Genomic DNA, 23,607 nt, shown 5'->3' with positions numbered 1-23,607 from the left:
ACATTTTCTGAGTTTGCACATCTGATAAGGTACTGCTAAACAGCTAAACTGCTGAGTGTTTGGCTCCATGCAAACTATCCTGCAAATAGGGGTGAGTGACTTGCAAAATGCTTGGAAAATCACTCACCACTATTTGCAGAATAGTGTATGTGCTGAAATAAACAATGGACTAAAAAACCATTTTCTCTACAAATTGCAGCAGTCAGCTTCTAGGAGATATTTTCCAGACTGTACAAATGTTACAAATTATCTGAAGTGAAAGGTATGTAACGCTGGCTGTCAGCTGAAATAAGCCATCTAGATTTTGCCAAAACTTAAGCTTCTTGACATGCCAGAATCAGTCAGTATTTCATCAAATGGTAAGGTAGTCTTTAAAGGCTACCCTCTCCCAGTCCTAGGAACTGACCATTTCTAACTGCGTTTGCAACAGAAAGGTGCAATGTTAGTCTCAGGTCTGGGTCTATTGATAGGCCTGACAGCAAGTTCCTTCAGGCAACGGACTGAGAGAAGCAACCAATGATATGGCTTAAATGCCTACTTAACTTGGAGAAGGCTGGACAGCTAATGCTGCTGTTCTTGAAGAAAGAAGGAAGATGTAGGACAGCAATCTGGGGAGCCAGCTCTTACCAACAGCAGCAATCACTGCTCTTGCAAGATCTTAAGAGCAACTACGCTGGGTCAAGGACAAAGGTAAACATAGTTCTGCAGCCTTTCTCCAACAGTAGTCAAAACAGATGCTTAGGATAGAGTACAAGAACATGTAAACACACATGATGCTTGCCCATATCACTCCCTCAGGCTTCATCTTCACATGGCCCCTTTAGGCCAACAACAGAAACATCAAGACTGATCCTGGGCACATCTTCATTCAGTCAGTCTCCCCTGGTTGCCCATTCTTGCTACACAGCAACAAGCTATCCCTGGCCTCTCAGAGTTTTTCACTTTGCCTACACTGCAGAAGAGGCTACATTCTCATTATCCTGTGTTGCTACCTTGCCCGTTTCCTTCAGAAGAGAGCCTACATTCTCCTCGGTTGTCCTTTTCTCTCCAACATACCTAAAGAAGCTTTTCTTACTGTTCTTAACACCCCTGGCAAGATTTAATTCTAGCAGGGATCTGGCTCTCCTAACCTGATCCCTAGCTGCTCAGACAACCTCTCTGTAATCCTCCCAGGATACCTGCCCTAGCTGCCACCCCCTGTACGCTTCCTTCTTAAGTTTGAGCTTTTCTAGGAGCTGCTTACTCAGCCAGAATTGACTGACCTGAGATGCTATTTTGGTTTGGTGAAGCAAAATAAGGTCCTTTTTTTTTTAAAATGCAACCGAGAACAGAATGTTTCAAATGCTGGTAATGTTGTACCACACTCACCATCAGTAAAAGCCTCTCCTTCTACTGGGTCTCCCTCTCCACTGCTGTAGGTTGCATATACTGAAATCCTGTATTTAGTCTCTGGCTCCAAGCCTTCTAACACAGCATCCACTGTATTTCCAGGGACTCTCTTCTCTCCCATTGTATCATCATAAAGTGATTTCCACACTACCCTATAATTATTAACTGCTCCTGGAGCTGGTGTCCATGATAACCCGACTGTAGTGTCAGTTATATCTGTTGTAACCAAATTACGCGGTGAACCACGTTCTGCAAGAGAGAAAACACTAAATTGAATCTAAAAGACCAATAGCAAAAGTTAGCTAAGTACAAAAGGAAAATTAAAATTATCAAAGAGAAAAATAAAACTTTTTCCATCAATATTAGTTTCAATGACATAAATTTGTTGTTCCAAGAGAAAGTTGATGGATTTTTCAACACAATGCTTACAGCTAACTTTAGATTATGAACAATCCTATCCCTTACCATGCAAGATAGTTAGCAGTCATGCTTTAGAATATACAACATAAAAATTGCATTAATCAAAGACTTGGAAAGATGCCAGTACCTAGATGTGCTGCAGCTCATTTAGGTACATTTTAACTCTCAAGTAAACAACCATTTTTCATTCATCATCTTCATCCTATGTGTAACTTTTTTCTGGGGGCTAAACAAAGGAGACACTCCTTTCTCTGACAACTTTATCTTCTTATTTTATAGTACTATTCTTATCTCCAAAAGTACCACTTAACAGATCTACCAGCTTTTATGTTTACAACTAATTTGCTTCCTTCGTGCCATAGTTACAGTAGGAAACAATCTCCATCTTTCCATTCATACAACTCATACCTCTTTCCTCCTTGTCGTTTGTTCCACCCAGTTTGGAATGAAGGAAAGAGCTCATTAGCTTGTGAAATCCAGTTGTCAGCTGGATGCATGAGTCTCCCCTAACACACCAGTTCCACTGCTTAAAAATGGAGCTCATTTGTCTAAAGTGGTGCCTTTGTTTAATATTTAACATACATTTATAACATATGTTCAATTTTCCTATTGCAGTGGCTGGCTTTTGATCGCAGGAAAGGAGCACTGACTAGTGGGTTTAATGCAATAGTCCCACTGTAGCAAAATCTGCAAAAGGGACCTACAAAACCAGATCCACATACGCACAGAAGCACTCAGTTCTTTGTGTATTCTCTGTGGCCTGCAGGACATTCACAAGAGACTGCTCAGCAAGAGGACTGAAACACTTGAGATGGCCTCATGGCATCATAGTTAAGTTTTACTCGCACTGATAAAAATATATCCCACAGCAACCACGGGATGAGAGTCAAAATTCTTTGAACACTGAGAAATTCAGTACTTATCCAATTTCTACTGCTTAGGCTCATTGCAAGAACAGACCTCACTGTTTTCAAAAGCCTGAAGCAGTTTCAGTCCAAGACTGAGCAGTAAATTGCTCAAAGTCATATACTGTGTTTCCACTTTTCATATTCATTTGTGTTCTACTTCCACCACAACATTTCCAAACATAATCCCACAGGCATAAACAGAATTACCTGTGGAAAGGCTTCATTTTGGAAATACCTCATTGCCAGTACAACTTCATTAAAACCAAGCCAATGAATCCCACTTGGTTTAACAGTGAATGGAACTTACTATCAACCTATCTGAAAACAATGCTTATAGTATAATGAACACATAATCTACAAAATTACAGAATGAGAGGGCATCACTCCAGTCATGAAGCTCACTCTCAAATATAGCTAACAGAGAATAGAATAGAATTCCTTCATGTTGTGGGATTTTTCTGATTTTAATTCACAATCTTGGCACATCCCATCACGTTATTCTGAAGGCAATTCTTTTTCCACCCTAACTCTGCCTCAGTTCTTACAATTTCACTCTTCGAACCAATTTTTAGCCTCACAATATAAATCATTACAATTTCTGGCATCTCCTCTTCAAAAAAAGGTTAAGAGACAGAGGTTTTGGTAAAGTTCACTGGTTTATCATTTCCCAACAATAAGCAGTTGCATATAGTTAAAAAGCCTGGTTCAACTCATGCTTGATGTAGTCTCACTGAATTCAGTGACTGCATTAAATGAAAGCCAGGGCAGAATTTGAACTCCAAAAAACAATTTTCCTGGAAGCCTGAAAAAAAGATTTGCCTTCAAAAGTAAATTACACCAATTTTTCTGTCTGCTCTTAAGCTTCTACTCCCAAATCTTGGCTTTTTCATACATTAAAAAAAAATACTAAGGCAATCCAAATGGAAAAATATGGAAAACCTAACTTGATAGAATGCACAGATGTCTCACAATAAAAACCTTTCTTTTCATATTTTAATGTAATATAAATATACAAGTTACTTTATTTTGGCTACTTTAAAACATGGCTCTGCCACAACATGATTTCAGTATTCAAGTATCTGCTACCACAGCACAATTTTTTGCAGGTCTACTCTTGGACACTACAGTTAATGATATATGTTGGAAACACTGCAAAAATAACTGCATATTTAAAACCATTATTGACTAAGTCGTTATTTAGGTCATTAAATAACAGAGGAAAATAATTTGTTTTGAATGGACTGTAATGAACACCAGTTACTGTAATATATTAGTTCTGAAAGAAATATCCTTTGGAACTAAATGTATTTTTTATAAGGCAAGGTAAGAGAGGGAAAAGGGACTGGGCTTCCTACCAAACCACTAGAACTAAATGGAAAAACTTTACTTCAAATAGTTGGAAACTGCTGACAAGACAACTTACCTAGTAAAGGAAATTAGACTTTTTATACATTATATTGCAACCAAGAACATTTCTTTAACATAACACACTAACTTGGTTTGCACCTCATGTGTGAGGTGGAAGTTCACTGACAGCTTTTTTCTGCTTCACTGGATCTCCTACAAGTGTTTTTGTACCAGGGGAGCAGCTGTGTTTCAGATGCAGCCCAACTTTAAGTCTTAAATTATTACGATTCCATCAGGTATTATCCAAGCTGCTACAGTCTGTCAAGAAACATATTTATGCTCCACAATAACACTGGTATAATGTAGTGACTAGCAAACATGCAGTTAGACCTATGTGATATTTTCGCCTTGGCTTAAAACAAAATACCTAGTTTCCTTGGTTATATTTCACTAAAGAAATAAAGAAATAAATATAATCTACAACTGTATCACGTAAGCAGTCATTCTGCTCTTTGGTCCATGTGTTCAGAAATGCTTGTTGCATACCTGCTTCTTTCCTCTTTACTTAAACAGGATGGATAAGAAGTGTGGAAAGACAATGCACACTGTAAGAAAAAAAGGTGCTGGCTGGCTCACAAGTCATTAACAGTCACAAGACTCCTACTTTTTCATCACTTGAAGTGGAAGTTGAAGTATGCCCATCACATCATATAGCTGGCAAGTCATCAGCAAGGGAGGAAGCAGTTGGTTTTTGAAAATTATCCGCCAACAGGCATTACGCCCTGTGATGCTCTGGAGTACCAAACCAGGTGATGTAAGCAGAGCTGTAAGGCATGGCAAGTATGTACACAGTAGAACAAAGTGCTTGCGCAGACAGGTTAAACTCCTGTCTAGGCAAGCCAGCCAGTCACCAGTTTCAGGCTGTCAAATGCTCTTCAGCAGCCTTCAGCCCAGAGCTGCAGTCTCCCTACAGTCCCTTGTATCTCTTATCACCACTCAGTGCAGACACACTCTTGAAAATTAACTTGGTAACTTTCAGTCAGGTGTTTTTACACCCAGTTCTGGACCCCAGCGATGTCCAGCTTCCATTTTAAGTTTTTCCACTATAATATGCCAGATACACGATATAGTATTAAAGCAGTTTCCCAGTGTCTACTTGGCTCACTTCCCACAGCTCTCCAGCAATCACTGTTGTTACTGAACACAAGACTGTGAACAGCTAAAATTAAAATCTTGACACTCTTAAAAATCAAATGGCCTTTCCCCTCAGAAACATTTACACAACTCCAGCTGAATTCAGTAGGAGTTGTACATGCAGTTTGGGCCCAAAGAGTAAAGAATTTTCTGTATATGCTCTTAAATCCAGCTTTCAAAACTGACCTGTAGCAGTAAACTTAATGCAGAGCAACGTTTCACTTAAGTTAAACACAGGCTTCATCTAGGCCAGCATCTAAAAGGTCAGAATCAACTAAATAAATAAGCATTATTTTGCAGAGGCGTATACTGACATTTTATGGCCTGAGTCCTTCTGCCTTGTTTACCACGGGGTATGTCAGGAGTATCCCATTAAATCAGCAGCCAAGGAGTGAATAGTGTGCATCATATGAGACAGTAGCAGAATCACTTTAAGGTTTTACTCTAATAGTCAAACTCTCATCAGCCCTGGAGGAGGCAGTCATAGCTGATACACTTCCCTCTGAGCCACAAAGTAGTTGGTTATTCCTGGAATACCAGCCCTCGGACATGCAGAGAGAAGATGAGGACATGGTGCAGTGGAGAGTCAAGGACTTGCTAAACAAAACGTATGCTTTAACTAATGCAAAACTTGACCCTGCTAGAGCAAGTTTCTTGATCTTTTGCTACAGGGAATGCAGAAAGATAAGAAGATGCAAACCAGGAGAGTTCTAACCCAAAACAGAGAGACTTTGGTCAGAGCACTCCTGAGTCCTTGCTCTAGGATTAGGCCAACAGGAATTCATACTCAGTCCCTTTAATATAACATCTGACTTTTCCAACAGTTTATCAGTTAGCATTGCTCTCAACTGTCCAGAAATACCTTTTTATTATCCATTCAGCCTTCCTCTATATTATTTATTTTTTCTGGTATATATTTCATTTCCTATATAAAACTAAGATAATTTTCCACAAATTATCAAAAGTTAATTTCAAAGTCAGACTCAAAAATCATGGAATGTATAACTTTAAAAATGCATGAAACAGCATTAAATCTCCTGAGGACACTGAGTCCTTGTTTCTGTCAGGATGGAAGCAGCACTGTGCAGTCTGAACATTACGTAAAGTCCCTGTGATATGCTAAAAACCTCTTTGTAAGAAAATGTCACTTGAATTTGTACTATCCTGCCTGTAGGAGGTCATTCATTTCTAAAGCATTCTTTTGTTACTATAGAAACAGCAAAAATAAATCATGTATTTACCAAATAACTACAATCCACTTTCTGACCAAAAAAAGACTGTACCTCCCAAAACAAGTTCCCCAAACCTAAGCTCAAAGAAATATATACAGCAGAATATAAGTTAAAACTGAAAAGTGACTCAGTCGTGACAACTTTTTTTAATATATTGCTATAGTACAGCCTAATTCTCACAGCACAAACAGCTGCCTGTCAAATGGGATGCCAGGATTGGCCCTATATCACTGAAACATTAAAATTTTCTTTCTAAAGGGGAAGAGAATATGATATAATTAACTCTCAAATTTGTCTCCTGCATATAATATACTCCACCACTTGTTTATTCTACAATTTACAAAAGTAAGAAATAAGTAAGAATCTCTGCTGATGTAGACTACCAGCCTCATCTATTTCAAAAGAACCACGTCCACTTACAACAACAGTATTTCTAGACTAGGAACTTCACTCACGTAAGTGGAAATACTTTGAAATTTCTCAGTTCAAGCAAGATGGGAATTTGACTACTCAAACTTTTTTTCAAAAATAAAAGAGCTTTCTTTTTCTAATTTTTTCTGAAATTCATATTTAAAAGTGTAATGACACCTCTGCTTAGACTCAGTAACTGAAATATTCTTAAAGCTGTTCAAAAAATACATAACTGCCAGCTAAAGGACACTCCCAAAACAGATCTGCAGCTTTCAGACTTTTCAGACATTCATTAGGATTAAACAGTTCTGTGTAGATTGCTTAATCTAGCAATTAGTTTGTTTCTCTTTAAAACAACTGCAAATTATGAAAGTTAATCTATTTAGCAGCCAATGTACAGTATGTTCTTTTCATCTGACAGCATGCCTTTGGGCAGAAACCCAAATTCTTGCCAGACTTGCAACCACTTCTCTTATTAAAAAGCAAATTAGAAAAACAGTAGGTCTCACAAAATGCAGTCTGTTGCATTTACAGTCACAGCCCTCACAATGTTTATCACTGTCTTGTATTTCTGCTGTAGGATGACTTGGGTAAGATCATATGATTCCCCAAAAAACTGAAAGCCAAATGGTTTGTTTGGGCTGTTTGGGGATGAGAGTTTTTCCTAAGGCATTCCTGTGGGTGTTTCTTGCTTGTTCTTCAATCTGTATCACATATCATCAAATAAAGCCATGAGTGCTAATTTGTTTAGTTCCCATAGTTGTCACAAGCCTTACTCCACCACACGGAAAATGGCAGCCCACACTGATTTAATTTACTTCAGCAGTTTCAACAACTTTGTGAGCTGAGGGGAATCACAGCCAAAAAATGTGTGTAAGGAAATTTTTTCCATGGCACCTTTCTAGGAGGGCTCCAAGCAAAGCTGCCTAGTGATGGATCACCATGCACTTTTGAAAGTAAGAGGCTAAAAGTGGACAGTTTTCTACAGCACATATTTTGCATGTGCAATTACATTTAATGCAGTATGAAATATAAAGCTCCAGAACTTTCACCTCTGAATGGTACTTCATAACTGCAGACAAAATCAGCCAGTGGCTGAAAGAGGCTGTATAAAAGATCAGAGCACTATAAATTTCTTAAAATCCGGACTACTGAAGAAGGAAAGCACATGCCTCCAGCAAAGGGACAATTTGCCCCCCTTTTCCTGCTCCACAAATACAAAAAAGAAATAAACCTATTCTCTCTGAATAACAATTACCTGTATGGTATGGAAAAGCTCCCTCAGGAATGAGTAATATTCTGATTACTCATTTACTAAACTCTCTATACCATGTTGTCTGTGAACAGTTCATGAAATTCTGATCCTGTGCCATGTGTTTATCTTTGGGCTGGACCAGATAGATACACAAACAGTTTATAGAAGAAATTATCTACAGTTACTTGGGGGAATATTTGCCCTCTCTGTCTTATGCAGAGAAACAATAAGGGCAAGCATATAGTCAGCAAAAAGAAAAAAAAAAATAATAATAAAAAGGTGAAGCAGAGATTACCCAGCTGGTAAATGTTACCAAACATACAGAACAACTGCTGAGTTTGTGTGGATTGATTTTCACAAGTACCCTGGAACAAACAAGCCACTTCAAAACACTGAAAAACTCTAGCGCAGAGCAAAGCAGAGAAAGAGGATGAACTTCCAAGAGCAATTTGTAACTGCTCCAAAATACTTTGGAGATAACATATATAACTGAAGGACCTTCAGTGAATCTCTGGGCAGACAAGTTCTTGCAAATCATGTTAAAGCAGTCTAAAAAATTATCAGTTTTTCCCACTCTGCTGAAGGCTAATTTTGCAACCAAGATAGAGTAACTGCCCATGCGAATTCTCCTACTACATGCAGAGCAAAATAATTACTGAAAGCAGTAAGAATGTTTGTCTACACACTTAGTCACAGGGGACCATTTAGTGACTCAGTAAAATTCCATGAACATCTGAGAGGTTGGATTTTTCATTTCCTGCCATTGGACTATACAATAGCTGGAGAAGCTACTGTATTCAACTCCTCTTTTCTCATTTTCCTAATAGTGCTGAAATGTTCACTACACCCAGACTGATTTATTTTAGACTACATATCAATACCATAAACTAACAACTGCCCCAGTCTGAAAGGCAACCTGGAGGCTAGTTCTTGATATGATGATGAACTGAAGTGTCCAGCAACTATGGATGGCATACTGAATAGTTTTGGTGAATTCATATGGTGAAGACATCAAGTAAGCCCCACTGGGATTCCAGATACAGGAAACCACTTAGGTGCTCAGTACTTCAGTGCTCCTGGCAATGAAAAACACACATTGCACTATTTTGTTTCTCAGACACTGTGGCTCACGGAAAAACTAACAGAAATACTAAACACATTTTTATGCTTCCTTTCACAGCTTTTTTGTCATTACTGTTGATAAGTTTATTTCTCCAGGATGTGTCCCATTCCCAGTCTTAGTCAGACAAGTTATTTCAGTTAAGTTAGTCAAGTAACTTCATTGACCTGTGTAACTTTTCAGCTGAGTCCAACCCTATTTATTTTAGCTTCACTAAAGTATTACTTATTTCTTCAAGTAAACTTCTATACGAAGCTTTGAACTTTGAATGCAACCTCTCAACCTCAAATTGCAACCCTTTTATTCATAATTGTTTGTTTTTCCTCAAAGGTTTTATCTTTTTCTTCTTCAATGAGGTAAGACAGTACCATACATTGAAATATTGTCTTATATGTACTTCAATAGATACTCTGAGAACCTGTCACACCATTAGGCAGAGAGTCTTTTAAAGTATCTGTGGACCATGTCCAAAGAGCGTTGGCCTAATTCAAGTATTTTTATTGTCCCGTGAAACTGCAGATATACTGATTACTGAAATACACGATGGATGTTCCATGAGGAAACATCATTATCTAGGCCTCTGCTGTCATGCAAACAGAAATTTGTATTCTATTCTTTACCTTTGATCACCTAGTAACAACTGACATCTGTATGTGCTCTTACTAACATTTTATCTAACCAAGAGGATTTTAATAGACAGCTATAATGCAAAGATTAATGTTTTTCTGGAGTGCACCCTGATAGGATTTGCAAATCCAGCTGAATCTTCAAAAGACATGCATTTGAGTCATAAAGCCATTGCTGTTAAAATTATAACAGTAATTTTAAATTTTGTTTTCTCCCAGCTGAAGAACTGAATAAAAATTAATTAAGTCCCAGAATGCTCATTTATTTATATTTATCACAAGACAAAATCTGTCACAGAATACTTGACATAAGGTTTTAAATCAGTTGCTCTTACAGGAATGCTTCCGTGTCCTTTAAAGTGCAACATCCATTTTAAATTCCATCTGGTTACATAGAAACCCATTCCTGAGCTACAGGCAACTATTCCTTTAAATTATTTTACTCTTATTATTGACAATTCATCACTGCAGAGAGTTAAAATCAGAATCAGAGCCCTGCTATGGCAGGGGAGGAGGCACTGAAAGGATAAGGCAGTCTCTACATGAGACTGAATTACAGTTTTCCGATGACTCTGTATCATAGAATCATAGAAGGGTTAAGGTTGGAAGGGACTTCAAAGATCATCAGGTTCCAACCTTCCTGCTGCGAGGCGGGACACCTCCCAGTAGACCAGGTTGCTCAGATCACCATCCAACCAGGCCTTGAACACCCCTAGGGAGGGGGCTTCCACAGATTCCCTGGGAAACCTATTCCCGTGCCTTACTACCATCATAGTGAAGAATTTCTTCCTGATGTCCAACCTAAATCTACTTTCTTTCAGTTTAAAACCATTACCCCTTGTCCTATCACTATCTTCTCTGATGAAAAGCCCTTCCCCAGCCTTTCTGTAGGCACCTTTCAAGTACTGGAAGGCTGCTATGAGGTCTTTCCAGGGCCTTCTCTTCTCCAGGCTGAACAACCCCAACTCCTTCAGCCTGTCTTCAGAGGTGCTCCAGCCCTTTGATCATCTTCGTGTCCATTCTCTGCACCATCTCCAACAGCTGCATGTCTTCCTGTGCTGAGGGCTCCAGAGCTGTACACAATACTCCAGGTACAGTCTCACTAAAGCAGAATAAAGGGAAAGAACCACCTCCCTCACCCTGCTGGCCACACTTCTGTTGATGCATCCCAGGATGTGGTTGCTCCTCTGGGCTCCAGCACACACTGGTGGCTCATGTCGACTACCATCCCCAAGTCCTTCTCAGGACTGCTCTCCAGCCATTCTCCCCCCAGCCTGTATTTGTGCCTGGGGTTGCGCCAACCCAGGTGCAGGACCCTGCACTTGGCCTTGTTGAACTTCATGAGGTTGGCATTGGCTCACCTCTCCAGCCTGTCAAGGTCCCTCTGGATGGTGTCCCTTCCCTCTTGGGTGTCAGCCACACCACACAGCTTGGTATCATCAGCAAACTTGCTGAGGATACACTCAATTCCACTGTCCATGTCTCCAACAAAGATGTTAAACAGCACTGGTCCCAATACTGGCCCTTGAGAAATACCACTCATCACCTGCCTCCACTTGGACACTGAACCATTGACCACAACTCACTGGGTGCAGCCATCCAGCCAATCTCTTATCCACCAAGTGGTCCATCTGTCAAATCCATGCCTTGTCAGTTTGGAGATCAGGATGTGGTGTGGGACAGTGTCAATTGCTGTCTTTTTGATTCTGCTGTATTCCATTCACTGTTCTGTCTATCTAGAATGTGTTTAACCGAAGCTCCAGGCAGTGCCCCAAAAGACTTTCCTGTTGCTCAAGTTTTAAGATAGGGTAAAAAGCTAAGCTGATTTTATGAACTTGAAGCACACTTGATCTCTGCAGAGCTCCATGTTAACAAAAGGTCTATCACAGGTTTACTACAAAGACAATGAAAATCTTTCCACTAAATGTAAATAGTTAACTTGGTCAACACTTCATCAGAATTTGAGGCATCTCCATAAGGAAGTGGATAATTCACTCTGTTTAACAGAGACAAGATTTGCGTAGAGGACTGAGGCATTCCTGTCTCCACTGACAGTACAGAGAAAAAAGCAGGTATGTCAGGCTCCCCTGTCCACTTGGGATCCAGTCTGCTCTTGTTCTGAAAATGCAGTTTTCATTCCTGGATGTACAGTGGCTCAGTTTCAATTTAAAGAATAAAGGAGACTCTTGTCCGGCCTACACTATAGCCTTGTGAATCTGCTGGGATGTGGAGATGTGTATTTAAGCTCTCCCAGACTGAGTAAGGCCTACTTCCTCACACTCTCTTTTCCTTCAAAACTTGTGTTAGAAAGTAGTAGAAACTAGTAGAATACCATACAAAAGGAAGGGGCATCACCACCACCAACAGGAAAGTTCACTGAGTCCTGATCACCTCTGGCTTTTCTGGAGATAATGGACAGAATCCAGCTACCTGTTCTCCTTTATCTTGATCTCAGCATTGTTCTGGGCAGGAGATAGGTTCTTTTATCCTACAAAAGGTGCATTTTGGATCTTGCATGGGCAGTGAAAGTGAGGGAGTTAGGGAACTTCCAGTATGAATTGCAAAGTGCCTGATACACTGAGACAGGATGCAGTCATCAGAGAAAGCAGGTGGATTGGATCATTGTCTGAGACTTAAACAGTGGGGCAAGCACAAGGCTGGTCCCTCACTCTCAGTTGCTCCTTCTATAGTCAATAGACAGCAAAATGTTCCTTTGAAGGAAAAGTGAGATCTCAGATGGACTACCTGCCTTCTGGAAGTATCAACCTTATTTTGTCAATCACAGAAGAATCCTAGAAGGTCCAAGCTGCAAACCACAGTGTTCAAGTAAGCACCTAAATTTTAGTGGCATTAATTCAGCCCATTGGTGAATCATTGAAACAAATATTTTAATAATTTTTGTTTACAGTTTCTTATTTAAAATAAATTTTCTAGGTTTTTTTCCAAACTATGACATAAACAAAAAGCAAAACTGAAGGAGAAACTGAGAGCCAATTATATCCCTACTATAACTCCACTAGCATCAATGGACAAGTTTTAATTCCATGTAATTCATCTATAAGATGTTTTCAAGTGCTGTGCCTACACAGCTGCAGTGTCAGACTTTAGCAATACATACCTGGCCAGCACACAGCACAATCACACTTCCTTTCATGGCCTAGAAGGCAACTTTCCCTATCCTCTGACAATGAACAGATGACACTGGGAATGCTCACAGAAAGCAAGTCTGAGAAGTTTTCCGCTCAAAGGCAGAGTGAGAACTGCTTCCTCTCCTTATAAAACAGCCTTTGGCTCTCACTTAGACTTTTGCTAGCATTCTGTTAACGCTCAGTTTCAGGTTCTTACTCCTATTAGTTAAAACCAGGTTTTGATTCATTATTCCCATGCCTAGAGTAGGTGTTGCTTCTCTTCCAACCCTAGCCATTCTAGTGCAAGACCGGTCTCTGAACATCTTTCAGTCTCAGTACAGTGGAAACCCTGCAAATTTTCAAATTTATCAGATTCTTTAACCCCCTTAATTAGACCTGTAACATTAAAAACAATCTACTTCTAAAACTGCTCAGAAGTTGAGAGCTGGAAGACAAAATATTTCACTGAGGCTGGTGAGGAAGTAGAGTCAGTTTTGGTTGGTGCTTTTGGCAGTATCTTTTTCAAGAAACCCAGAGTCCCCTCCCCAACCAGTGATTTGACCCCACTGTTTTCTCTGATGGACAGAAAGTTTGGAAAATCCCTGTAAAGTAGGAAAATCTCTTTATGCCTATTTTTCATTCACATATTTACTTCTACAGAAAACTCAGGAAGACAGTACACTTTAAGACACCTTAATCATTACTCAAATAAATTACTGACTGTACAGAAACAATAAATACTTACCTTCAAGTGTTTCTCCCTCTCCAGAAAGGGCCTCTCCTGCTCCAGAGGCATACAAGGCAGACACAGTCAAGGCATACCTAGTACCTTGGTCTAAGCCTTTCAGCACTTTAGAGGTAGTGTCGCCTTTCACAGTCACTTCCTTGGTTTCACCTCCTGCGACTGGCGTGTAGGTTATAAAGTACTGCTGCACTTTGCCAGGAGCAGCACCCCAAGACATCTTCATTGTTGATGTTGTAGCATCGGAAATCCTCAAATTTCTTGGTTTTCCTCGGACTGCACATGTCAAAAAAATGTTGAAAACAAGTTGAAGCAAGCTTAATTTCTGGGTTTATTTTTTAGGTTACCACAACATAGGACTTAATGCTGAAAAAATAATTCCTGAATAGCCTGCACTTACACTGCCACAGTATAACTTTACTGTAATCAGGATTGTACAATTCCATCCCCACCCTACTTAGGCAAAAAATGTCAATACAGTCTTATTGCTCATATTGTTTTCTAATAAAACAGGCTCAATCCTGGAACACTAATACACACTAGCAGCTGAACATATCCTCAAATCCAACATGCCAAGATCCATGTTGAAGTCACTGTCTGCAGAATCAAGTCAAAGATCATCCACAAAATATGAAATTAACACATTATGGTTTTCTACAGGGTTCTTCTTTATAATATATTCTCTGGTTTCTAGTATTTAAAATCTCAGTGAAATTTCACCAGTGATCAGGACATTCATACTGTCTCTGTACTCTTTGGATTTTGTTTTATAAAATGTATCTGTTAAAGGATCATACATTTTAACACAAGTTAAGGCTACAGTGATAACTTTAGTAAATTAAATGTTTCATTCATTCCTTGCTAGCCATTCAGAAAAAAAACAAACTGCAAACGGCCTGAATTTGCTGAAAGAAATATCATTTACATCATTAACACGATGAAGAATCATGAGGACAATTAATTAAATATACAGGTAGATTCTTCACCCGAGTTACCTTGCCATATTAGGTGTTGCAGGTTCAACAGACTATATTTTAAAATTAAATATTAAATATTTGATAAATTACATTGTCTTAAATGGCCTCTCAACTAGGCTTGAGTATTTTTATAACTCCCTGTTCATCAAGGATAATACATTTGGTCAATATAGGTTATTCTCTTTTCAATACGAGTATGTCAGCATGCAGGGAGCTCTTCTCAAGCTTACTACATTCACAGTATTGACCATGTACCTTCATCAGTTTTTGCATATCCATTCAGTGAATTCCCAGGCCCAGACTGATATTCAGGAATAACAGACACTTCATATCTTGTATCTTGGATCAAGTTCTGCAGAGTAGTTGACCTCTCATTTGCTGAGACAGTCACTTGTCTCCTTTCTCCTCCAGTAAGCTGTCTATACACAAGCCTGTACCGCAGAACGTTTCCTGGAGCTGGAGTCCAGCCAACTACAAAGCTATCAGTAGTTTCATCTGTTATCCGTAAGTTTCGAGGAGCACCTTTAACTACAAAATATATACACATATAATTTGTAAATATTTGTTTTTAATTAGGTAGCATCTGAAGTGAAACCATTCAAACCAATCTGTTAGCTCATCCAGTTAACTAAAGCAACACAGCTTTTATTGCCCTTCTGTTGTTTTAAGGTACACAGACCATTAGCCATCTCTGCAAATTTAGGGCCAGAGTCACAATCAGCAGTGCAACAAAGCTGTCCCCAAAAGTACATCCATCCACTTCTGAAATGTAAGGCAGTCTGACTGTGTTTAGTGGTAACAGAACGGAACTATCTAAGGGACGTTTGGGCATAGTGGGCAAGTTTCTAACACAAGTCTTAAAGGTTTCTTTCCTGTGGTCATTTTCTTCGGCACCACTTCCATGTACAGAGAGTTGTCAGATACACCTGACTAGACTCAGACAGTTCTCCTATTTTAAAGAAATGGCCAAGGTAAATGCAACAGGAAAAAAACCACACCAAAACAGTTCTATTTCTTTAAGTTGAATTCTCACAACAAAAAATATGTTCATCGCAATAACAGTTGCATCTAATGTTCAAAAAAGGCTTCTGAATTAAGTCTCAAAGTGAAAGACGAGAAATAGGTTGTTAACCCTGAAGTCCAAAGGACTTGACTCTTGCAACATACGTTCAGATCTGCTGTACTGCAAGTAGCTGAGCAGTATGTAGCATTGCCATGCAGAAAAAAAAAAAGTTTTAGTTTTTATTGTTTAATACCTAAAGTTTAAGGTTTTATTATTTTGATATGCCAAAAGCATTGTTCATCAGTGTTAAACTACAGAGCTATTAAGAGTGGGGCAATTAATAATCATAGCTTCAAGGAAACTAACTTGTTTTCTACTAATCAGAAACAAAATACTCAATTTCAAATTCTTTAAGAATTTGAATTCTTTAAGAATTCTTTAACCAGTTAGTTGCCAGGAAAGCTGTCTGGCCCAAACTGTTAGCTACATCTCTATGCAGAGCTGCTGATGTTTACATGGTTGCAGAAGAATTGTCTTCTCAGACATGTTGGGATTTCATCAGATCAAGATGCTGACAATTATTTAAGGCACTATCAGTTACAACATGAGAATACTGATTATTTTTATTAAAGTTATTCCTTCTCCTGCCCCTTGTTCTCACAAGCTATATATTCTACCAGCCAAGTTTGTTTTCCTAAGGAAAAGTTATGTGTGGTCAAAACATTCTGACTGGTACAGTCATGGAAATAGGCACACCAGCAGTGAAACTTGTATCTTCCAAACTCAACGTCCAAACTAAGCTATTTTATAAATGTGTATCTCTATAGTCATAAGAGGAAAGAGCAATTAACAGATTTCCATGCTGTTACTTTTGTCCCCTCAGAATCATTTACATCACCAAAGGGCACAAATGACAGCATGGAATAATGAAAAATAGTGGATCAATATTTTTAAGAAATGTTATTTAGACTAGACTAAGTATTCAACTACTGGAATAGAAAATCAGATTTACTATCCTCCTTCTCCTTTAAATGAGTGGAAATGCATCATGGCAACTCTATCAAGGAAAAGTACAGCTGCCATGCTTGAATTTACAGCCATCAATCACATAAACTCACACTGACATCAGTGGAAGTTTTGAATCAGTAAGAGTTATTGGATCAGACAGATGAAGTTCTGATTAGAAACAGCTGACCAAAAAATCAGACCCTTTAAGCCTATGGTATATAGAAGAATTTCTATTGATGTTAGATGTAAATGCAGCAAATTACATAGGTATATGCTTGACTTTAAATGCCTTAAAGTTAATATGCATTCCAGTATCAGATTCATAATTATTAAACAGAATAGAATTGTTCAGTTGGAAGGGACATACAACAATCACCTACTCCAACCTATGGGTATATTAAGATTAACCCATGCCAGTGAATTTCTTATTAAAACACACCACTTCATTTGAAAATAAGCCAATGCAGAGAAACACTGAAAGCATCCACCTAACTTTCAGGGAAAATAAAATCCAGTCTTAACAATTTAATGTTGGCTTATTATTGGAATTTTATATCTTTACTAAAGGCATTGAGAGACAATAATGTTTATTCTCATTTTGCATGCCAGTGCAGCTTCTCAGCCCTAGCTGGCTGTTCCACATACACCCATTCTCTCAATTAAGCAAATTCTCATTTGAACATGTGATTCTTTTGTGCCTGAGAATAATGAGAAGCCTACCTTCTAAGGTGGTTTCCTCTCCATCCAAGGGAGGGCCATCACCATCTTCATATTCAGAAATCACACTGACTGCATAAGTAGTTTCAGGGAGCAGGTTGGTGAGAACTGAGCTGGTACTCGAAGCTGGTACTGAAACAATGAATTCGTCTCCACCAACCGCTACTTTATATTTAATGAGATAGGATAAAACTTCAGATCCAGCTGGAGACCAGCTCACTTTGAAACTGTCAGATGTTACATCAGAAAAGACCATATTATTTGCAGGTACATAAGCTGTATGGAAACAAAAATGCACAGATGAGGGACACTTGCTAGCACACAAGGTTTCATGTGGGTTTTTTTAATACAAAATCTATAAAATAAATTTAAAATGTCACTCAATAACTTGATTTATTCTAATTTAGCAGATATTTTGTTGTACATGCAACAGTTTTTGCTTTCTATACTTGCTTATAGCTATTACATTTCATGAAGATCATATATCTAGATTGTCTCAAATCCTGTGTCAATGAGTAGAAGCACCAACTCAGTGATTTCTAGATCAAATGAGAACAGTCCATCTAAAAAATGGCATTAATGAAAACTTAAGATAGAATCTGTTAATCAATTTGGGTTCCATCTTTCATATCTCTCTTGAACAGCAATAACATTATACCCTCAATGGGAACTAAGAATCCTTGGGGTTTTGCAGATCTAGATTAGAAATAGGACAAAATAAATCCCAGTATTTTTTCAGGTATGGAGTCAAAGGGGAAAAAGGAACTTGACATGAGGCACAAACACAAACCTGACATCCTGGGCTTGTTTTGGTTGGCCTAGTCAGCCTAACAGTGGGGATGTTAAGACTGCTTGAGCCCTCTAAAACAAAGGCTGCTTTGCTGGTTTGTTCCTCAAAGCTATCCTGAAACAAAAGGCTTATTTTTAAAGAGAGTGGGATTTTCAATACTGGGGACTATTCAATCTTAGTGTTGCACTAACTGTATGTAGGGACACTGAGGGTGCAACTAGTCATAAGTAACTTTAGCTGACCAAAAGTTGGTCATTTAGAAATCTTTTAAGTACTATATATTATCCAAGCTCACCAAATTTTTCAGAGGGCCATTGATTTTACCCTCAAAAGCAATCAAATCACCCTCTGGAGGTGTCAACATGTCTCCATTGCTTTTGAAATGCTAGAAGACTAGCTTACACTACCTCATTTTGGACAGCTGAAGCATGACCCTAGAAAGTAATGTTTTGCTCAAAACATTCAGTGCAAAAGCTGAGCACATCCACTACGGTCAATCCAGATAGACACACACTTTAAATCACCTTTTAGGTACCTAGGAGTGGGGGAGGGATGGGAATATTTCTCCAATACTTCTTTCATCTCTATTCCATTAATTTCCCCCCTTGCTTTTGTTTGAAAATGAGAACCAAAACCTCACTTATTACATGACAATAGCGATTTTTAAGTAACTACAAATACAAAACACTGTTTCAGAACTTTTTAAATTGTGTTCTCTGCATTTGTCTAAATAATAGTAGCTACTTACATTTTTTCCTAATAGCAGCCAGCTCCTGCTCAATCCGTAGGCAGACAGACTGTGTAAGTTCAAAGGATATTCTTTGAAAAGCATCAAAATCTTCCACTGTGTAAACATGGGTTTCAGCAGGAGGTGATGCAATTGCTTCTAACTCTGTACGCACTGCATCCTTCACACCAACTGCAAATATCTCTACATCTGCATCCCTCAGCTTTATTGCAGGTTCTTTAAAAGCATCTGACGATTTTCCATCAGTAATAAGAATCATGACTCTTGGCACATTTGGTCTTGATCCTTTGCTGGTAACAAATACTTTCTCCCTCACATATGTCATCGCTTTGCCTGTGTTGGTAGATCCACCTCTGTAGGGGAAGGTGTTAATAGCCTGAATTATGTCTTCCACTCTGTTGTATCTGTTCAAAGAAAACTCCATATGGGGATCTCTGCTGTACTGGACAAGACTTATCTGTACTTTTCGAGGCGATATCTCAAAGCTTTTAACTAACACTTCCAAAAAGGCTCTTACTTTAACAAAATTGGCGATACCAATGCTGTAGGAACCATCCACTAAAAACACAACATCAGCTTTTACATCCACACCACGTGAGCATTCTGTAGAGAGAAAGAATCACCACTATAAATAGATATTCAATAGCCACAGGATTACAGTTGCATCTGCAGATCATGTATCATACCTGGTTGCTTTTAAAGGAAATAAACGGATCTAAGTAAAGCTGTTTCTTATTAATATTAAATTAAAGCAAGCATCAGAAGTTTAAAAAAAAAAAAAAACACCTAGTAAAAATAACATAGTAGCTCCTAACTCACCCACTTGGACTTTTAGTTGCTGTGTTTTTTCCATTATCGTTACTGGCTCACTGGGGGTCAGTCCTTTCATTGCATAAACATTAATTTGATACTCAGTGTCTGGAGAGAGATCTTTAACATTCAGGGCAGTAGTCTGAGGACCCACACTCAGTACATGTTGTTTTCCACCAGCTATCATTGGAATGAACTGCAGCCGATAGCCAGTTATTTGGCTTGGGGATGGATCCCAAGTGATCCTAATAGATTTTGAGGAGATCTGAGTGGCCACCAGATTTGAAGGAGGCTCCACCACTGGAAGAAATCAAAAGCAAAGCCAAAATATTAATTAAAGTTATGAACAGATTTTCTTCCACATTTATATTTCTGGACTAAAATTAGTCATCTTTGCTTAATCTTTACTAAAAAATAATCACCTTTGTTTTAGCATAAATAAACTCAAGTGAATTACAGGTCAGTCCAAATAAGGCATCAGCGAGAGGGTAGCAATATGAACAATGCATTTGTGGGCCTCCAGGTGTAACAGAAGTTCCAGGAGAAATGCTGCCTTGCTTTATTACTGTTTGAACCAGAAGTGAAACTACACCCCCATAAGCACAGTAGCTAATATGAACAAAGGTAGACTTGAGGAAAGCCATGTTACAGTGGAGTCATCTCTGCATCATTTTCACAGAATCACAGAATGTCAGGTGTTGGAAGGGACCTCAAAAGATTATCTAGTTCTACCCCGCTGCCAGAGCAGGATCCCCTAGAGTAGGTCACACAGGAATTATGTGTGGTCTTTCTTTGATTCTTTGGGCAAAGAGTAACCAGTTACATAGAATCTTACAGGACTAGGAAGCTGTAACGATAAAGCTTGATGTCTGTGTTTTCTCAGCATTCTCCAGTTTTCATCACTTGGCTCTTAACCTATTACAGATTCTGCTCCTTCACAAAGCAGGTTTTTTTCCCTTTAGTAGGTTTTTCCATATAAGTGATGCCTATGTTAAAATTGACTGTATGAGACTCTGATAACTGCACATCATTGCGTTGCCCGTGAAATTATGGAATAATGGAGATATTCCAAATCTACTGCATCACACATTCTGCTCTCCTGCATTTAAATGCACTAAGCACATACTTGTTTTCCACTCTCACTAAATGAGGCAAGGGATCAAACTCCAGAAATAAAGCAATGAAAGTAGTTATAGCCCCTTAAATAACAGGCATCAGAATAAACTTAAGTAAAAAAATGCATTTATATAAAATATCTCACCTTCTTCTCCACTAATCAGTTCACCTAGTTGTTCATCAACACCGGAGCACACCTGCAATATAATTTCATTCTGTATACCCACAATTCCATCAAAATTAGCCACATTGAACACATGCTTCAGTGAAGGCTGAGATGCAATTAGCTTGAGTTCCTTTGCATCAGCTGCTTTGATTCCTAAAAGTTGAAATAGACAGGACTGTGTTAAGTTGCCATAAAATACAGACCCCTGTGAGGGTGTTCATCAAGTGCCAAAACATCCTGGGGTAAAGCTGAGGTTAAATCAGTTCTGTATTCTATCATTATCAATAATCAAACTACAAAATCATGATTGATGCAATGAGGTGACATACTCCATTTAAAACCTGAGAAAATAATGTGATATCTTCAATGAGGCCAATGTTGAAACTATGTTGGTCAGTCATCTCCATGTAGGAGCTACAGAATTACTAACAAATGGACACAACTGGTATGTTCCACTCTGGAAGGAACAGATGACCCATTCAAGGCAGGCACATGGAAAGAGTGGCATAGCAAAATACTTGAAACACAGAATATGTAAAATATATAACTTAATTCATTAGGAATATTAATCTCTCAATCATTAGAAAAAACTCAACATACCCAAAGAAAAAACTTCAACTCCGATGTTGCGAAGCTCTCTTGCAGGAATTTCGACTTCATCTTGAGCTTTTCCATCCGTAATGACTATTGCTACTTTGGGAAAGCCTTTTCTTGCTCCAGCAGACTCAGTGAAGGTGTTTTGAACCAGGTAATCAATAGCCTCACCTAAAAACAACACCACAAGTTGTGTTTTATTGGGCTTGAATGAACAAGGACTAAAAGCAAATGTGAATTATAAAATTAAATCAAGAATGAACATGCGTGTGGGCAATCTGTACCTGTCATTGTGTTGCCACCTTTGTAAGGTATCCTTTTAATTGCATCAATAAGATCACTTCTGCTGAAATACTGATTTAAATTGAATTCTGTTCTTGTGTCTGAACTGTACTGAACAACTCCAACTCTTGTCTTTTCTTCCCCAATGTCGAAAGCTGATACAAGGGCAACCATGAAGTCCAGAATATATCTGAAGTTACTTCTCCCTACACTCCATGAACCATCTACCAGGAAAACTAAATCTGTCATTGCACTTATGGAGCATCCTAGAACACAAAAAGCATTTAAAAATCTCCGTTAGCAAATGAAAAATTGCATTCTTACAAATCAGTGAGAAACATCTGACAGAAGCTTAGTAGATAAAAGCCAAAACAAACATTGATATTATTATCTGGAGTATCCTACTTGAGGAAGCATTATTCACATTACTTGAACACTCATACAAGGCTTCTAGTTGCAGTTACCAAAAGGGAAAGGTCACCTAGATACTGTTTTGAGACACCTCTCAAAACTTGCTGTTCCACAAGACGTGTTATGTCATGGCAGATGAAAACTCACATACAAAACTTCTTGCTTTTGGTTTGATGTTATAGGAACATTTCATTTTGTTACCACTTCTGCTTTGGTTAGTTGCACTAAATTCCTAGTTTCAGTACCAGCTTTGAACATTATTCTTTCAATACAGCTATAAATTCCTTTCATCCCAGTCTCTTCCTGTGTTTTCTTAATTCTGGACAATTTTACAAGTTAACTTCACTGCTAGGTAACCCAGGAACACAGTTCAACTTTATGAGAACCTGGAGCTGGACCTCAGTTATCTCTAAAATATCAGATAAGTTGAAAGATAAAACACCTTACTTTGTAACTGAGCCTCAACCTTCTTTTCCTCTGGTATCCCTGGACCACCTGTCTGAACTGCACAAAGCACAACATAGAAAGAATTAAAGGAGGAAATCGGGTTAAAATTGTCAACATCAAAGAAAAGCATATGGGGAATTAGAGATCCCAAACTGACAAGACTTTGAACATGAAAATATAAATGCAAGTTATGAAGACATCACTTGTACTTACAGATCTGACAACATAGCACTCAGGGCAAGACAAAATACAGAATATGCAAATAATTAAGACTCTTCTACATCTGTACACCTTGTACAGTAATTCCCTGAAAAATAACTGCAACATCCCTGGATGAAATATCAATATTTCCTCATCTCTGACATATAGGGGAACTCAACATAAGTAATTTTCCCATGGTCCTTTGGGAAGCCTAAGACATGCTACAAACTGTGTCATAGAAAACAGTCTGCTCTGCTAAACATTTTCATTTAATTAATTTATAATATGCTTTATTCAATATTTAAATATAAATTACAAAAAGGTTAAATTCCATATTTTATTATCCATATAGATATATCATGTCACATCTCACTGTTTGATGAAGGTAGTTCAAGAAGCCAGTCAGATTAATTTATTACTGAAGTCAGTCAGAGTCTTCCCCTTGACTTCAGCAGATGTAATTTATAGGAAGTGGGTTTAGTTCAAAAGAACCAGTGATCTCCTGCAAAGAATTCTGTAGTGGTTGTCAGACATAATATGTCCATGTTAGTCTCCTCCTATCTCT

General features: G+C 38.4%; 1 protein-coding gene across 2 annotated transcripts in view; it reads right to left on the bottom strand.

Annotated features, from left to right (window-relative positions):
• COL12A1 (collagen type XII alpha 1 chain) overlaps positions 1–23,607 on the bottom strand; it is a 101,117-nt gene that overhangs the window by 65,275 nt on the left and 12,235 nt on the right. The window contains exons 5-14 of one of the 2 annotated variants that reach the window (XM_051614522.1): positions 22,842–22,898; positions 21,986–22,249; positions 21,708–21,872; positions 21,087–21,260; positions 19,835–20,125; positions 19,016–19,618; positions 17,481–17,753; positions 15,005–15,277; positions 13,776–14,048; positions 1,369–1,638 (exon numbers count right to left, since the gene is read on the bottom strand). The exons of the other annotated variant lie outside the window; for it this stretch is intronic. Coding sequence (XP_051470482.1) covers positions 1,369–1,638; positions 13,776–14,048; positions 15,005–15,277; positions 17,481–17,753; positions 19,016–19,618; positions 19,835–20,125; positions 21,087–21,260; positions 21,708–21,872; positions 21,986–22,249; positions 22,842–22,898 — 2,643 coding nt within the window. The remainder of the gene's footprint in view (positions 1–1,368; positions 1,639–13,775; positions 14,049–15,004; positions 15,278–17,480; positions 17,754–19,015; positions 19,619–19,834; positions 20,126–21,086; positions 21,261–21,707; positions 21,873–21,985; positions 22,250–22,841; positions 22,899–23,607) is intronic. 2 annotated transcript variants of the gene reach the window in all.

Source organism: Apus apus, chromosome 3 (assembly GCF_020740795.1).
Source record: "Apus apus isolate bApuApu2 chromosome 3, bApuApu2.pri.cur, whole genome shotgun sequence".
NCBI classification, from domain to species: domain Eukaryota; kingdom Metazoa; phylum Chordata; class Aves; order Apodiformes; family Apodidae; genus Apus; species Apus apus.
This window is presented reverse-complemented; position numbering and strand designations above follow the sequence as displayed.